At 40.5% G+C, this 13,191-nt stretch overlaps 2 protein-coding genes across 5 annotated transcripts in view; both read right to left on the bottom strand.

Annotated features, from left to right (window-relative positions):
- Nucleotides 1-2,559, bottom strand: part of myo3b (myosin IIIB) — a gene marked incomplete at its 3' end in the record, with an annotated part of 60,414 nt that extends 57,855 nt beyond the window's left edge. For all 4 annotated transcript variants that reach the window (XM_079663984.1, XM_079663985.1, XM_079663982.1 and 1 more), the window contains exons 1-2: nucleotides 2,474-2,559; nucleotides 2,129-2,165 (exon numbers count right to left, since the gene is read on the bottom strand). In XM_079663984.1, coding sequence (XP_079520110.1) covers nucleotides 2,129-2,165; nucleotides 2,474-2,528 — 92 coding nt within the window. In that variant the 5' untranslated portion in view covers nucleotides 2,529-2,559. The remainder of the gene's footprint in view (nucleotides 1-2,128; nucleotides 2,166-2,473) is intronic.
- An 802-nt stretch (nucleotides 2,560-3,361) lies between these two features.
- ubr3 (ubiquitin protein ligase E3 component n-recognin 3) overlaps nucleotides 3,362-13,191 on the bottom strand; it is a 37,261-nt gene continuing 27,431 nt past the window's right edge. Inside the window, 8 exon segments of the mRNA XM_079662462.1 lie at nucleotides 3,362-5,326; nucleotides 5,943-6,082; nucleotides 6,234-6,443; nucleotides 7,393-7,572; nucleotides 9,037-9,162; nucleotides 9,388-9,495; nucleotides 11,114-11,238; nucleotides 12,260-12,363. Of these exon segments, the coding sequence (XP_079518588.1) occupies nucleotides 5,209-5,326; nucleotides 5,943-6,082; nucleotides 6,234-6,443; nucleotides 7,393-7,572; nucleotides 9,037-9,162; nucleotides 9,388-9,495; nucleotides 11,114-11,238; nucleotides 12,260-12,363 (1,111 nt within the window). The 3' untranslated portion in view covers nucleotides 3,362-5,208.

Genomic DNA, 13,191 nt, shown 5'->3' on the forward strand with positions numbered 1-13,191 from the left:
TTGCATTATCAAGAACATGAATGGGATTTTATGAATCCTCTTCTGTTAAACTAATAAAATATGTATAGGTGTTTACACACAAAGTTTCTCCGGCCATATAGTGACAGTAAAGTAGATCAGTGGTGCCAAATATGTGGGTCAATGGCACTTTAAGGGGCCACATGATACATCTGAAGTGGTTGCAAGATGAAAGTAGTTACGTTAATTTTTTCAAACTGTTTTCTAATCCCTGCTGATTACTAGATAATTCTCTTGGGACCTATAAAGCTGGATTTGGGGACTTTCATAATTAAATGTACGTCAGTTATATTAAAGCACCAATCCATGGGAGATGTAACAGAAATTAAATCCATATTTGATACAGTGTATGGTCATGGTAATTCGGTTTCAAAACTAAAGTTTTTTTTGTTGTTTTTTTTACTTCTGTTGAATGTGTTTGCTAACCTGAATCTGGCAAGCTTTGTTAGCATTATGCCATTTCTTTTGTTTATTGTTCCAAAATGAATTCTCTCCACTTTAGATCCCATCCACAAAGACTTTTTTCTGTTCCGTCACAAAATATAAAGAGAAATTCCAAATGCTGTTCTCTTAAATGGACAGGAGACGCATCATTGCTGCTTTAGAACAGGACACCACTGATCCTAGATGGCAGCGCTCAGGTTACCCTTTGTTTACCATACTGTCAGCCTCCCTGAAAAAGGGATATAGTGTCTGGTGTTCAAGAGCAGCTCTGTGAAAAAGCAAAGTGTATATATTCTTTTTAAATCCAACATCATCTAACTGCACTTCAAAATCACAGGAATGTGTGTAAGGCTATACATGGTCACGTAATGTAATAGTAAAAGGCATAGCATGCTTGTGCTAAATATTAGGCCTCCCAACATTTGCATTTACTGTGCCGCATCTGCTTAAGTCCAAGTTTCCGTGATGGTTGGAGGTGGAAACAGCTTTGGATGATGTGAACAGCTGCAGCTCAGGGAATGTCTTTGTCACTTTGAAACAGAGCAAAGTAAAAGTGAGTAATCTAATTTTCTGCTTCCATCAAACTCGCACAATCCTACCCTCTCTGCTAAAGCCTTGCGGGAACTCCACTTGGTAAACCCTTTCGGTAAGTCTGTGGAGAGAAAAAAACTCTGGACTATAATCCCTTTTAAGGGGATATGAAGAGGCTTTGCAGTAAACCTCCAAGAGCCACGAGCCAGGCTGAAAGCACAGTGCCCTTGTTCTCACCCTGCCAGCAAAAGCCTCACACGACAAGAAAAGTCCCTTAAACTCAGCAGTCCACCTGCATGATTAATTCACCTTAATTATATTATTGGATAAACAAAACACCAGCCTTATCAACAAGAAGCTAACAATATCATTTATTTAATTCAACTCAAAAAGGCACTGTCAAAAATCTTATCTGATGAAAAATATCTCAGCTCTTTTAGAATCGACAGTCATGACAACACAGTACAGTGCAACACAGTAAACAAGTTTACTGTTATATTCAAGTTGATTAAGATTTCACAATCTGAATTGAAGAGCCATGTGTATTATTTTATCACCAAATTGTTGCATCATTCTGACATAATTGAGTTTTTGGTCTGGTTGTTTCAAAATAATATACTTCCCCACCAATACAATATTTCAAATTAAATGTATCATCTTTAAATTATTATCAAAATAATGTGTTTTGAGTGTATATAAGTTATGTGTTGGTCTTAAAAGTGATTTGTACCCTGCATAATTTGAAATGCTGACTTTGGGATCAAATGCACTTTTTTTTAAATGTTAAAATATGCAAAAAAGGCATTATCTAATGATACGTTTATGTCAATTTTGGAGGAATCTACAGACACAAATAGACAGAGTTTAGTGAAATAAACCCCTTAATGTGTACTTTGGATGTTTTCCTTTTACCAGCCTGGAAGAAGACATGAAGTAAAATAGTCAAACTCTCAATGAAAAACGATGTAAAGCTGTGTTAGCTAAACAAAGTCGTTTACTGTTAATGAGCACTGTTGTGTGCAGATCATTTCACAAAGTGAGCCTGTCAGTGAAGTATCCACAGAATTAGAGCAATTTAGACATGCTGATGGTGTAGGCTTGTATTTTACCTAAATACTCAAATCATGAGTCCTACCTTGGGATTGGTGCCTCCGTGTGTCCATCTCTAAAATCTGTAAAACAGGGGAAAGTGTTTCAGATGTCAGCTGGCCACAGTCATCCATCTCTGTATCTGGGTCAACAACACTGCAGAAAGTTTACTGTAACTTTCCTGTAACTAACTAACGAACTAACTCATGTCTAGCTGAGCTTACCGTACATGGCAACATATCCGAACTGATTTCCCTGTTTACTCAATGAAGGGTTTTAATTATTAACATACAGACATCTGAGCATGTTGTCCTGCAGACCGGAAGCTCTTAGCTGACGGATGTCCCCTTTAATAGTGTATGCATGGTGTGTGAGGAGGCAGTAAACCTACCTGGACCAGTACCGGGAGTAAATGAGGAAATGTGCAGAGATGCATGTCGCAGCATCCCTTAGCATCAAAAAGTTGTGGCACATTCTCGATGGTTTAACCCAGATAAAATTCCTCCGCTGATCCATAGTAGAATTGTATTATTTGTGCCTAATTAGCAGGAAAGAGAGGCTTTGTGTGGTCATGGTCATTAAACCAAGGGCCTCCCTTGTCTGAGAAACTTCAACCCAATTAACCTCAAAACACTCGGTCACACGGCGAGACTTATTTCTGCCCACCATGAACAGGGCAGTGGATAAACAATATGAAGGTATCCCATGATACCTGTGATGACACATTTACTCAGTTTTATAATAACACAATGTTTCCCTTAGCAGTTACAACTGGCATACACTGATATTTCTGTAATCTCACTAGTGGGTACTGAGGCAATTTGAACATATTTAGCAGCTTTTCACACAATCTGTATTCTTGTTTAAAGTTATTCATTCAAAAAGGTCACAGGATGTGATGAGCTCCAGTGAACTGAGACCCCTGGTGGACACAGTTTGGAGGTGGATGCATTTTTCCCTCACTCCAGCTCACATCGGTTGACTTAGGGGAGAAACGAAAAGGTCATAACAGAAAGTAATATTTATGGAGCTGGTGGAGGCAGTGGCAAGAAATCCTATTTTTATATTACTTCCATCTAGCACTCATGTCAGTCAGGTTGCTTGTAAATTACTCATTCACTTCTTCTCTTGCTAGAAATGGTTCTGAATGGTCATAAGGAGACACAAAAAAATACTTATCACTGCATCTGTTGCATCATGATTAGGGTGAATAGAAAGAGTAGAAGGTCATTTATTTTAGTCATAAAATTGGCCACAAAACAAGAAAATAAGACAAAAATCAGTGTGTTTATATTTTATTCACATATGTTACATTTTGCATTAAATGTCCAAGTTACACTTTCTGGTCAAACTCAGAAAGCTCGAGTCAGCACCTACAGTAATGTACTGTATCCTCGCTTCATTCATACGGGAGAACACACTAGAGCTTTCAGTTACAATGTACACCCATTACTCATTGGCTGTTTGGTTGCGGTCATTTACAAAGTGGGAAAAAGTAAATAAAGAAAGAGGGGAGAAACCAGTGTCCAGAAAAGCAGCATGCATGAATTCAAGAGGAAGGTTTTTCAAGTGTTAACCTGTTCCGTAAAGATTCCTCGATGCAGCACAATGTGGTCTGCGTTTCATAACCAGGCGTCATTGATATCAGCAGCGCGCTGAAAATTAATCTCACAGGCACGACCGGATACATTTCCCTTCGCTGGGAAAAAGAAAAGATGATCATCTCAAAATGAAGTAGCTAAGACACTTAGATAATGGTGGCTTAAAGGATGTCATGCACAGTGAATAACAGATACTCAAGTCTGATCATCTTTTTTTAAATTGGAATACAACTCTAAAATCACACCTAGATGATGCAGGAGTAAGGGATAGTCATCACAATAAATGCTCTGTACTGCAGTTAGGACTCGGCAATCAAAAGAGTAAGAAGGGGAAACTTTTTTTTTTAGACAGCACGGACAAGTGAGGAGAATTGACATTTCGTTTTGTAAGCAGCTAACATTAAATTGAGTCATGGAGTTTCATATCTTGAGAGAATTTGGACAGAACCGGTCAAATATTCCTGCTCTTATATGGGTGTCAGTTTTGTCCAGGACACCATAACTGTGAAATGACATTTCCTTAAAAATAACGCTACTTAAGTGTTTAACTTCAGGGTTTTGGTGAATTAATTTAAGGTTTTTCAATGACCAGTTGTGTCTTCTTTTGTGTTTCCACTGGCCATAGAGTTTTGTCTTTAGAGCCAACCTGGGGGAAAGAAGCGCTGTGCGATAGGGCAGAACTACAACATCTGTAGTGAGCTTGATAAGTGATAAGAGGTGACCGCACACCTTCCTTTAACATTAAAGTGAGTTTGAGTCAACATTCCCAGCCATCTATCATAAACTCAAAGCACAACCTTAGAAAAAAAAAAGACTTCACAAAAGTTAAAATGACTGAACATTGAACAGCAGCATTTATTTAAATATCTAAAACATATTTTTAAACAGCAAAAAAAAAAAAAAAAAATATTCCTGAGGATGGATTGCAACTAGACCCATAAAAAGAGTCTTTGCTCGCTTGCAAATAAACTCTATAGTGTGTTGATGGGTGGACTCGCCCGCCTACCCTCTCATGTCAGTAGAACACGAGTGCACATTGCAATAACATCGCTACACTCTTCAGGAGTTGAAACTCATGCCAGCACAGCAGAGCACATTTCGATAAATAAAAAGGGATATGCTTTAACATCATCATAAATGGTGCGAAAAGTAAATCAGACTTTGCAGGGACATTCAGCACTTGATATATTTTTTTTGTTTAAACCCAAATAAATACAGCGGGCTTCAAAAGCCTGTTCCACACCAAATTGAATTTTGGGCAAAGTTGTGCTTTTCACTTTGATCTTACCGAATTCTGTTTTTCTCTGTTGAAAACCACACAAGAAATCACTTGAACACACGTGTTAATCTTTAGGCATGATTGTACACCAAACTTCACATAAACCGAGGCTGTGGCAGCAATACCCTCACCGGGATGTTTGTGTTTATCACGTTAAGAGTTCCCAAATATTTTGATGGCAGACACATAAGCCAGAAAAAAAAAGAATCTTCTCCGGTCATGGGTTGCTGTTTGCAGTGGAAGATCTTAGAGTCCGTTATAGTGAGGCCCCCAGCGCTTATTGATGTGATCAAAGGTGTGAGAAACCCACTGTTGCTCCAACACTCGATACCTCTCCTCACATAAGAAGAGAGGTTTGCCACGGCTGGAGAAAGGGGGGGGGGGGAAAAAAGAGTGAGAAAACAAGAGTGAGAGCTGTGTTTTTTTTCTCTGAAGCAACAAGTGCTTAAAACTATTTCACAATTTCATACCAGATCATATTCCTAAGAAGGTATGTTTTGTGTGTTTAGTTGAATACAAAATTAAGGCAATACAATTTTAACGCAATTATAAAGAAAACATATTCTGGAGATTTTAGGATTATCATCATCATCATAACATTAGTGTGCTGTTGGTATACACTTTTGTCCCACAATGCACAGGGACATTGGAGGGGCTATGCACAACTGGAAAAGGAGATTTGGTCATGTGAATCTGTCTTTGTGAAGTTTAAAAGGCATTGACTGCCAAAACTCCCTTTATGTTACTTAAACTGCATCCTTTTGCAAAAGTACAAAATGCTATAAGTGTATTTTACATCTTGTTCACTGCTAAATATCTTGTGAACAGATTTTTCTATGACAATCATAGATAAAAACTATATTCAATAAGTACTGTATGTATAGTCCGATCCAGAAAGGGATCTTTAACTTTAACTGAGTAAAAGTAAACTGTATAGTATTATATAGTATTTATAACTGTGTGTGTGTGATGAGTTGTACCGTAGATCGCGGTCCTCCTCTCCGTGGGCATCGAGGTAAACAGAACCCCACAGGCAGAAACGATGTCCACGGATGATGATGATGACTGAGGCGTTGATCAAGAGAAAGATGCCTGTAGCTGCGCCACAATGTTGGGAGTGCTGACAACAAATAAACAAAGATTTTTAAAAAAAGGATCCCGACACTGTCAAACAGGTAAATCAATTCTGCTTAAAATGAGATAAAATGACTTGTTTTGGGACTCACAACAAATACAAATGTCCCGAGCTCTTGAATCATTTAGAAACTCACCAAAACACATTCACAGATACCCTGCTGTTTGCAGCAAAGGCCCTTGAGACAGACAAAGGCCCCACAAACCAGACAGAGCGCGGGGTCTTTTGGCACTTTTTTGCAGGCAGTGCAGGCCTTCCTGTGATAGTACTGGAAGATGACATTGTAGTTGTCGGGGAGCTGCAGGAGGCGGGGCGCGGCCCACTCAGGCTCCTGGACGAGCAAGGTCTTCAGGGGAGAAAAGAGACAGAAGTCCCTCAAATATTCTGAAACCAGGCCATAAATCTAAAATGTGCAATTCAGTCCTTAATCCATTTTGTCCTCAAACTCTTTCCTGCTCTTTTTTAAACTAAAATGAATGACTGCTAACTAAAGATAAAACATTGAGAATTGCTTTCAGCTTGCAAAGTCAAAAATAATTCACTATGTCTCAACTTTCCTATTTTGTATGACATCTTTCGGCTCAAAGACTTTATAATAATAGGTATCAGAAGCTACATTGACATGCAGGACACCCTACGTTTCTGCAAAATGATACACATCCAAGGTTACTGAAACACTGACTGACAGCTTGTACGACACATGGTTAGTTATGCAGTCATTTTCCTTAGAAACTACAAGCTATGGATCATGTCAACCAAGGTTGAAACTCATTTCAAAGTGTCAATAGCATGAGACACGAGTCATTTACACGACATCAAACTCAAAATACAACACTACTTCTTCAACACCTTCCAGCCAATTAAAGCTCTTCTGATTTCACAATATGCTGATGCTTTCTGAATATAAACCCTGGTGCGCACAAATGGTTTAAAAGAGCTAGGACTACATTTATTATTTGAATGAAGAAACCACAACACATGGAAGGGCTTAAAGCTAAATAAGAGTGATCAACATCTCTATATATTGTATTTTAAAAGATTATGGACGTCTCATCTACATGTCATTTACAGGTATTTGTTGCTGTCTTTTTTATGAATCAAAAGGTAAAAAGGCTCAACATTTTGATAGGGAAACATAATGTCACTTTTCAAGAGCAGCAAAGAGCAGGCAGGGTAAACGTTTTTAAATAATGAAATACACCAATACTCAGAGGTCTCAAAGAAGATTCTGGTATGAAGTATAGCTATGTCATGATACATACACATGTGTCCTCTGGTCTGAGATTCAAACATACCAATGATTGCTCCGCCTGCATCTGAGAGAGCCCGGTGACCTCAGCGCACCACTGTGTCACCAGGTCAAAGGCATCGGCCGCCCACTGCAGACACGAGGCACTGTGTGCGTTGTTGGAGGGCTGAGGGGCCGAGGCTAAGAGCCCCAAACACACAGCCAAGGACGGGAACTCCTCCTCCTCCTGGGAACACACAAACAAAGGAAACAGCTGGTGAGGTCACTCTCTTTGCTTTAACCAACACCTGTGACTCAAAGGAAGTCAAAGGATTCAAACTCTCGTCGGCAAAGACCGTGGGAGGTGAAGGGTCAGAGAGCAGAGCTCGGATTAGGAGACAACAGAAGATAGCTAATTAGAAATGCTAACATGAGCAGCCGTGGAAATGAGCAATGGTAATTATAGTTCAGAAGGGGGGGGGGGGGGGGAGAGAGTCTGCGTTATCTTTTTTATGCTTAATGCAACCAAATTGAAAAGCTGATCTAAATGAGTTGCATTTGTCCTCTATGACACAGCAAGTGGGGTATTAAAGTGAAACAGAGAGTGGATAAGCCACGCTGTTTCAATCAGGGAGAGAGAAATAACAGAACATCTGAATGGATTTCACCATCTTTCTTGAAAAAGAGGGTGGAGACAAAAGGCGCTTTCACACCGGAGTACTTTTCCCTTTTAGTTCCGATAGTTCCTGGGATTTTGCGTTCACACCAAAAAGAGAACTTAGTTCAAGAGAACTGTTCCCCCCGTTTCAGTCCCTGCTAGAGAGCAGGTACTTTCCTGGGGAGAATAAAGTTCCAATTTCTGATTGGCTGGACGAATTACAAACCACGTCCCGTAAAACTCGGGAAAATGTTATGAAGCCGCCATTGTATTTGCTGGCATTAGCATTAGCATTAGCCCAGCGCACCAACGGAGAGAAACCAACTTATGGCAACACAACAAAAAACATGGGAGCGGTGGAGATGAGGAGGTGTTGGCGTTCTGGAGATTTACTCTGAAGGCTTCAGTAGAAGCTGCTGGGAGTCCCAGCTGCTTCTACTGAAGCCTGTCCCTAACTCCGGGGACTTCGGCAGTATACGCTGTGCAGTTGTTTGCGGCCTGCCAGTAAACCCGAAGAAGAAGAAGTGACGTCAGCGGCTTCATTTGCCTAATCCTCCCTCAGGGAACTTATTCTGGTGTGAATGCGATCTGCTCTTTAGTTCCATGGGGGTACTAAGTGCTGGGTACTAAGTGCTGGGAACTAAGTACTGGGAACTAAGTGCTGGGAACTAAGTGCTGGGAACTAAGTACTTGGTGTGAAAGCGGCTAAAGATTTGTTTTGAAAACCTTCAAACTGAAAATGATTTGTTATTATGAAAAAGCTGTGAAATTGATGCCGATCTGAGCTTCGTTCCAGGTTTTACATTTTCAGGTCTTTAGAGGCATCAGGCACACATTTTGAGACATGGGGAAACCTCCATCTGAAACCCCTCAAGTTGTTTGTATTGAGGCATCATTCATGCTGGTCACTGGGCATGTTGCAGTTTGAATTTTAACAACGATGTAGGCTAGATTGTATTGTTATTTATAGGCTAGCAGAAATATTGATCATTCCTGCTGCAAGAACACAAGGGTAAGGTAACTCCAGCAGGCAGGATTCACGGTGGAACATACCAGGCAGCCGGTGAGGGTGTCTCCGTAGAGGTGATGCTGCAGGAGGCAGGAGAGACGCAGGAAGGGCAGGCAGAGCTGCTGAAGGCTGAACTCAATCGACAGTGGAGACCACACACCGGACATCAGCTGGAGGGAAACAACAGAAACACTTGATCAATAAGCAGCCAACAGCTTGCTGATAACACCGTGATGTATATCTCCCCTGGAGATTAGTGGAGGTATTAGACCAGTGTCTCTCAGGATAATGGCCAATTCATTGTTCAAATGAAAATGAAAAAGAGCCGCAAAGACAGAGGAGAGAGAGCAGCCTCCTGAAGGCAGCTGTGATCAGAATTCATTTCAGTTCCTCACCATTGATGTTTCTTCAGCGTTCACCTTGTAGACACTCTTGTCCTTAGAGAGCTCACTGATAACGTGACTGAGCAGGGCCTCGAAAGATGTCTCGGCATTTGCAGCATTCTGTGGCAGAAAATCAAAACGTTGACAATATGTAATCAAACATAAAAAAGCCCCTTATACATAAATCCAGCCCTGAGTCTCCTCTGACAGTCAACAGACGTACGCTTCAATCAAATGATTCCCAGTTTCAACTGAATTAGGAGAGAACATTACAGGAAATGGCTTTGTTATGGGTGGAAGAACAAATCTAGTAATACGTTTGTAACAATTGTGAATAATTCTCCTTAACAAATATAATATTGGAAAAAAAATGGAGGCAAGTGGTTTATTTCTATTGCACAGCAAACAAATACAGTGAGCACTACTATGAATTACGAATATCAGAAGATACAGTCAAATGCAGATCAAAAGGCTTAACCAGTGCAAGTATAAAATGTGCTCCTATATAAAGATGAATGCAGAATAATACGATTATTTCCTCACAACATAACTTCTGAGAATAAGTGGTAGATACATTATTGCACGTGTGTTCTGATTAAATTCAACTGGTTTAGTTTTTGATACAGAGGAAAAGCAGCATGCATTTATCAAGCTGAAGGGGGCTGAATATAAAACAGCAGTCTTATCTCGTCTGCTCTCCTTTGTCATAGATTTATTGGGGAGGAATTTCAAGCCCATGGATTTCCTTCCTCGAGGCTCTGATCTTTGTTCAAACTGCATCTTTTTTTAACAACTTCAATTTTAATTACAGTGGCGTTGCACCAAATATAAATGCCGTCCTCATCGAAGATTCAAATCCATTTTAATGGCAGCTTGTGAGTGCCTGCACTACTGTTCATGACAGTGGAGTCGGAAGATACTAATCCAAACCTCCTTTATGCATAGAGACACTCTAAAGGGGAGGCTTTAAGCTATTTGTCTTTTGACATTCAAGCCAGCAACTCACTAATACAGATTTAATAGACTGAAGACAGATAGCCAATTAATGCAACCCTCTCACGCATTTCAAGATAATGAAGATCGACTGTGGAAATCACGTAGATGAAACGGAAAGGGGGCTCAATTCATCTCAATAGTGAGTTATACACAATGATTTACTGTTGGAACAGACGGATTCAGGGGTTACAATGGGAGGATGCTACTAGCTCAACAGACAGGGGATATGAGTTGACTTTAAAAATGTCACACAGTGGAATTGAAAATGCATAGAGAGAAGAGTGAAGTCCAGTGAGGGGTCTCCTAACACAGCTTTTTGAATTAAAGGTTCATTATGCTGCCGTTAGTGCTGTGACCTTATCTTTACTGAATGATCCTTTTTCTACATTTGTTTTTAGTATAATTGTTTATATATATATATATATAACACCTAAGAGTTCAACAGAGATGTACAGAATACAGAGGCCCATGGAGGCAATACACAGAAGTAAGGAAAAACCAATAAATCAGCAAAAACCAGAAGTACAAGCTCAGAAATAAGCACATCACTAAGGATATAGAAAGACATTTCAACTGACGTCATGTAAATATCACTTTGTCTTAGATGCCTGTAATATTTGCTTTACATCATTAAAGCCTCTGAGAATTTTCAAAAAAGGAAAAAAGGCTGACTGTGCACATGACACTGAAAAGTCAGCATGTCATTATGAATCAAGCTAATTCAATGTGACCTGACTTGTACCTTCTTCAGGGCTCCAGATGTGCTCCAGGCCTGCCTCTCTTCTGGGCTGAACTTGGTGGAGAGTGCAGCGAGAGCTTGGGTGAACTGCAGGTTGTAAAGCATCTTCACCACACAGGTGAAGTGCTCTGCACAGGGAGAGAGAAGGTGAAAGTGAGTATAAAAGCCAAGCCGAGTAGACGCAGAAGCTCCATTTACACAGATCAATTGAGGCTGAATGCATAACAGTCAAATAAAAGTGATCAATATAGGAATGTAAAAGATCTTCCAGCAAACAAAAAGCCAGTTCCAGAGGGTTGGCAGCTATTCACAATGCCATTGTATTTGGATTCTCAATGGAGCATAGAAAGCCTGAGTGAACAGAGAGCAGGATCATTAGCAGTGTGTGTCAGGTGGAACGCGTGAAATGAAGGATATTTAGGTTAGGTTTAAAAGAACAACAAACAGAGGCATTTGTTTTCTTCTTCAGCAAAAGTCTGCGGACAGATCCACGGTCAGTAGACACAATTAAAAAGGTAGAAATGAAAGGAAACAAAAGGAGGCCATCCCATTATAGCCATCGAGTACAAAGGACCCTCTGGGAACTGATCATACCTCAGCCTTTCCATTTCTCAAGAAAGAAAAAGAAAAACCATGTAACAATGATTTGAAACACCACAAGCTTAAGAACAATCGGACAAACCAGCAAACACTATACTTCATGTTTTTAACTATAATGATTCTTTTATTCAAACAAAAGCTACACTTTCCAATAAATTCACTTTTACCATGTTTTAAAAATACAAAATTGTCCATGTCTGCGGTCAACCCAATTCAGATTCTTCCTGCTGCATCACTATTAAACATGACTGCAGTGTGTTGGGCCAGGTCTTAAGGTGGCCCCCCACGCCAGATCCTAACACGGAGGAGATGAAGCGACAAGCCAGAGATGAAGGGCACACGAAGGAGCCGCAGCCCTCCCATCAGCGGGGTCGTGTCTCTCTGATCCTCACGGCCACAGGCCGGCCACAGGAGCTCAGATAAGAGATGTGAAATGCTTTTTCCAGCACTCAGCTCTGATTACTGCTGATAATGGGGCCGTCCTTGTGCAGCAGCCACTGAGACACTCCCTGCTCTCTCGTAGTTTCATGATGCAGAAAGGAACTGTACCTTTTCGCAGAGGCTGGGGCATTGTTAGCACGAAGATGATCAGGAGGGATGGGATATCTCGAAACAGCATGGGTACCTCAGGGGTCTCGTCATCATCAAAATCACTGCAAAACATCCAAAAAAGCGTTTTATTATTCAGAAGGTAGTGTGCTATGCCAAATCACTACTAGAATTAAAAAGACACCCATTTGCAAAATAATGGCTGTTCCCCATTTTTACAGACATGTACCTCATCTGAGGGTCATTTATGACATGCTCCTTTGAGTGTCTCTAAATTCTTCTATTTTGCGATGTTGCTAATAAGGCTCTGGGGAAAATGTATGTCTGAACGCTAAAAGCAAATCACACTAACAGTTTCCTAAATGCAGTGATGTTGTGTTTTGCATGTCTAAAAAAGGACTTCTTAATAGGGCTTGAGAGCAAGGGGTCTCGCTGTGTCTTTTGTTTTAAATTTGCTTAACAAATACACGACATGAAAGGAGCTTTTTCTTGCATTCCCCGAGCAATTTCCTTAATGTAGCCCTGGTTACATTATTCGCATTGTGTGCCATCTCCATTTAAATGTCGTCTTGTTCTGTTGACAATTCAGCGATGTTCCAATCTCCACTCTGCTCTTGAAAGGCCTCGGGGGCTTTCAATGAGAGGAACTGCACTAAAAGAATAATACCTTCCATTACCAAAGCACTCACCAGTTAATTCCACTGTGCATTGGAGGAAAGCCTGAGAGGACGAAGCTTTCAACCCTGCGGAGACCACTGCACACAGACTAGATGTGCACGCTGTAAAAGCTCCATACACTCCTCTCTGGTTTTTCATATAGAAATAAGGCAAGAATGTAGAAAACTCTTTGTCCCGGTTAACTAGGCTAGATCAAGTTGACTGCTCGAGGGTGACAATGACACTGTGCCCCCTCCCGAAACAAAGTATTTTTA

This window comes from Notothenia rossii, assembly GCF_949606895.1.
Source record: "Notothenia rossii genome assembly, chromosome: 2".
Classification (NCBI taxonomy): Eukaryota; Metazoa; Chordata; class Actinopteri; order Perciformes; family Nototheniidae; genus Notothenia; species Notothenia rossii.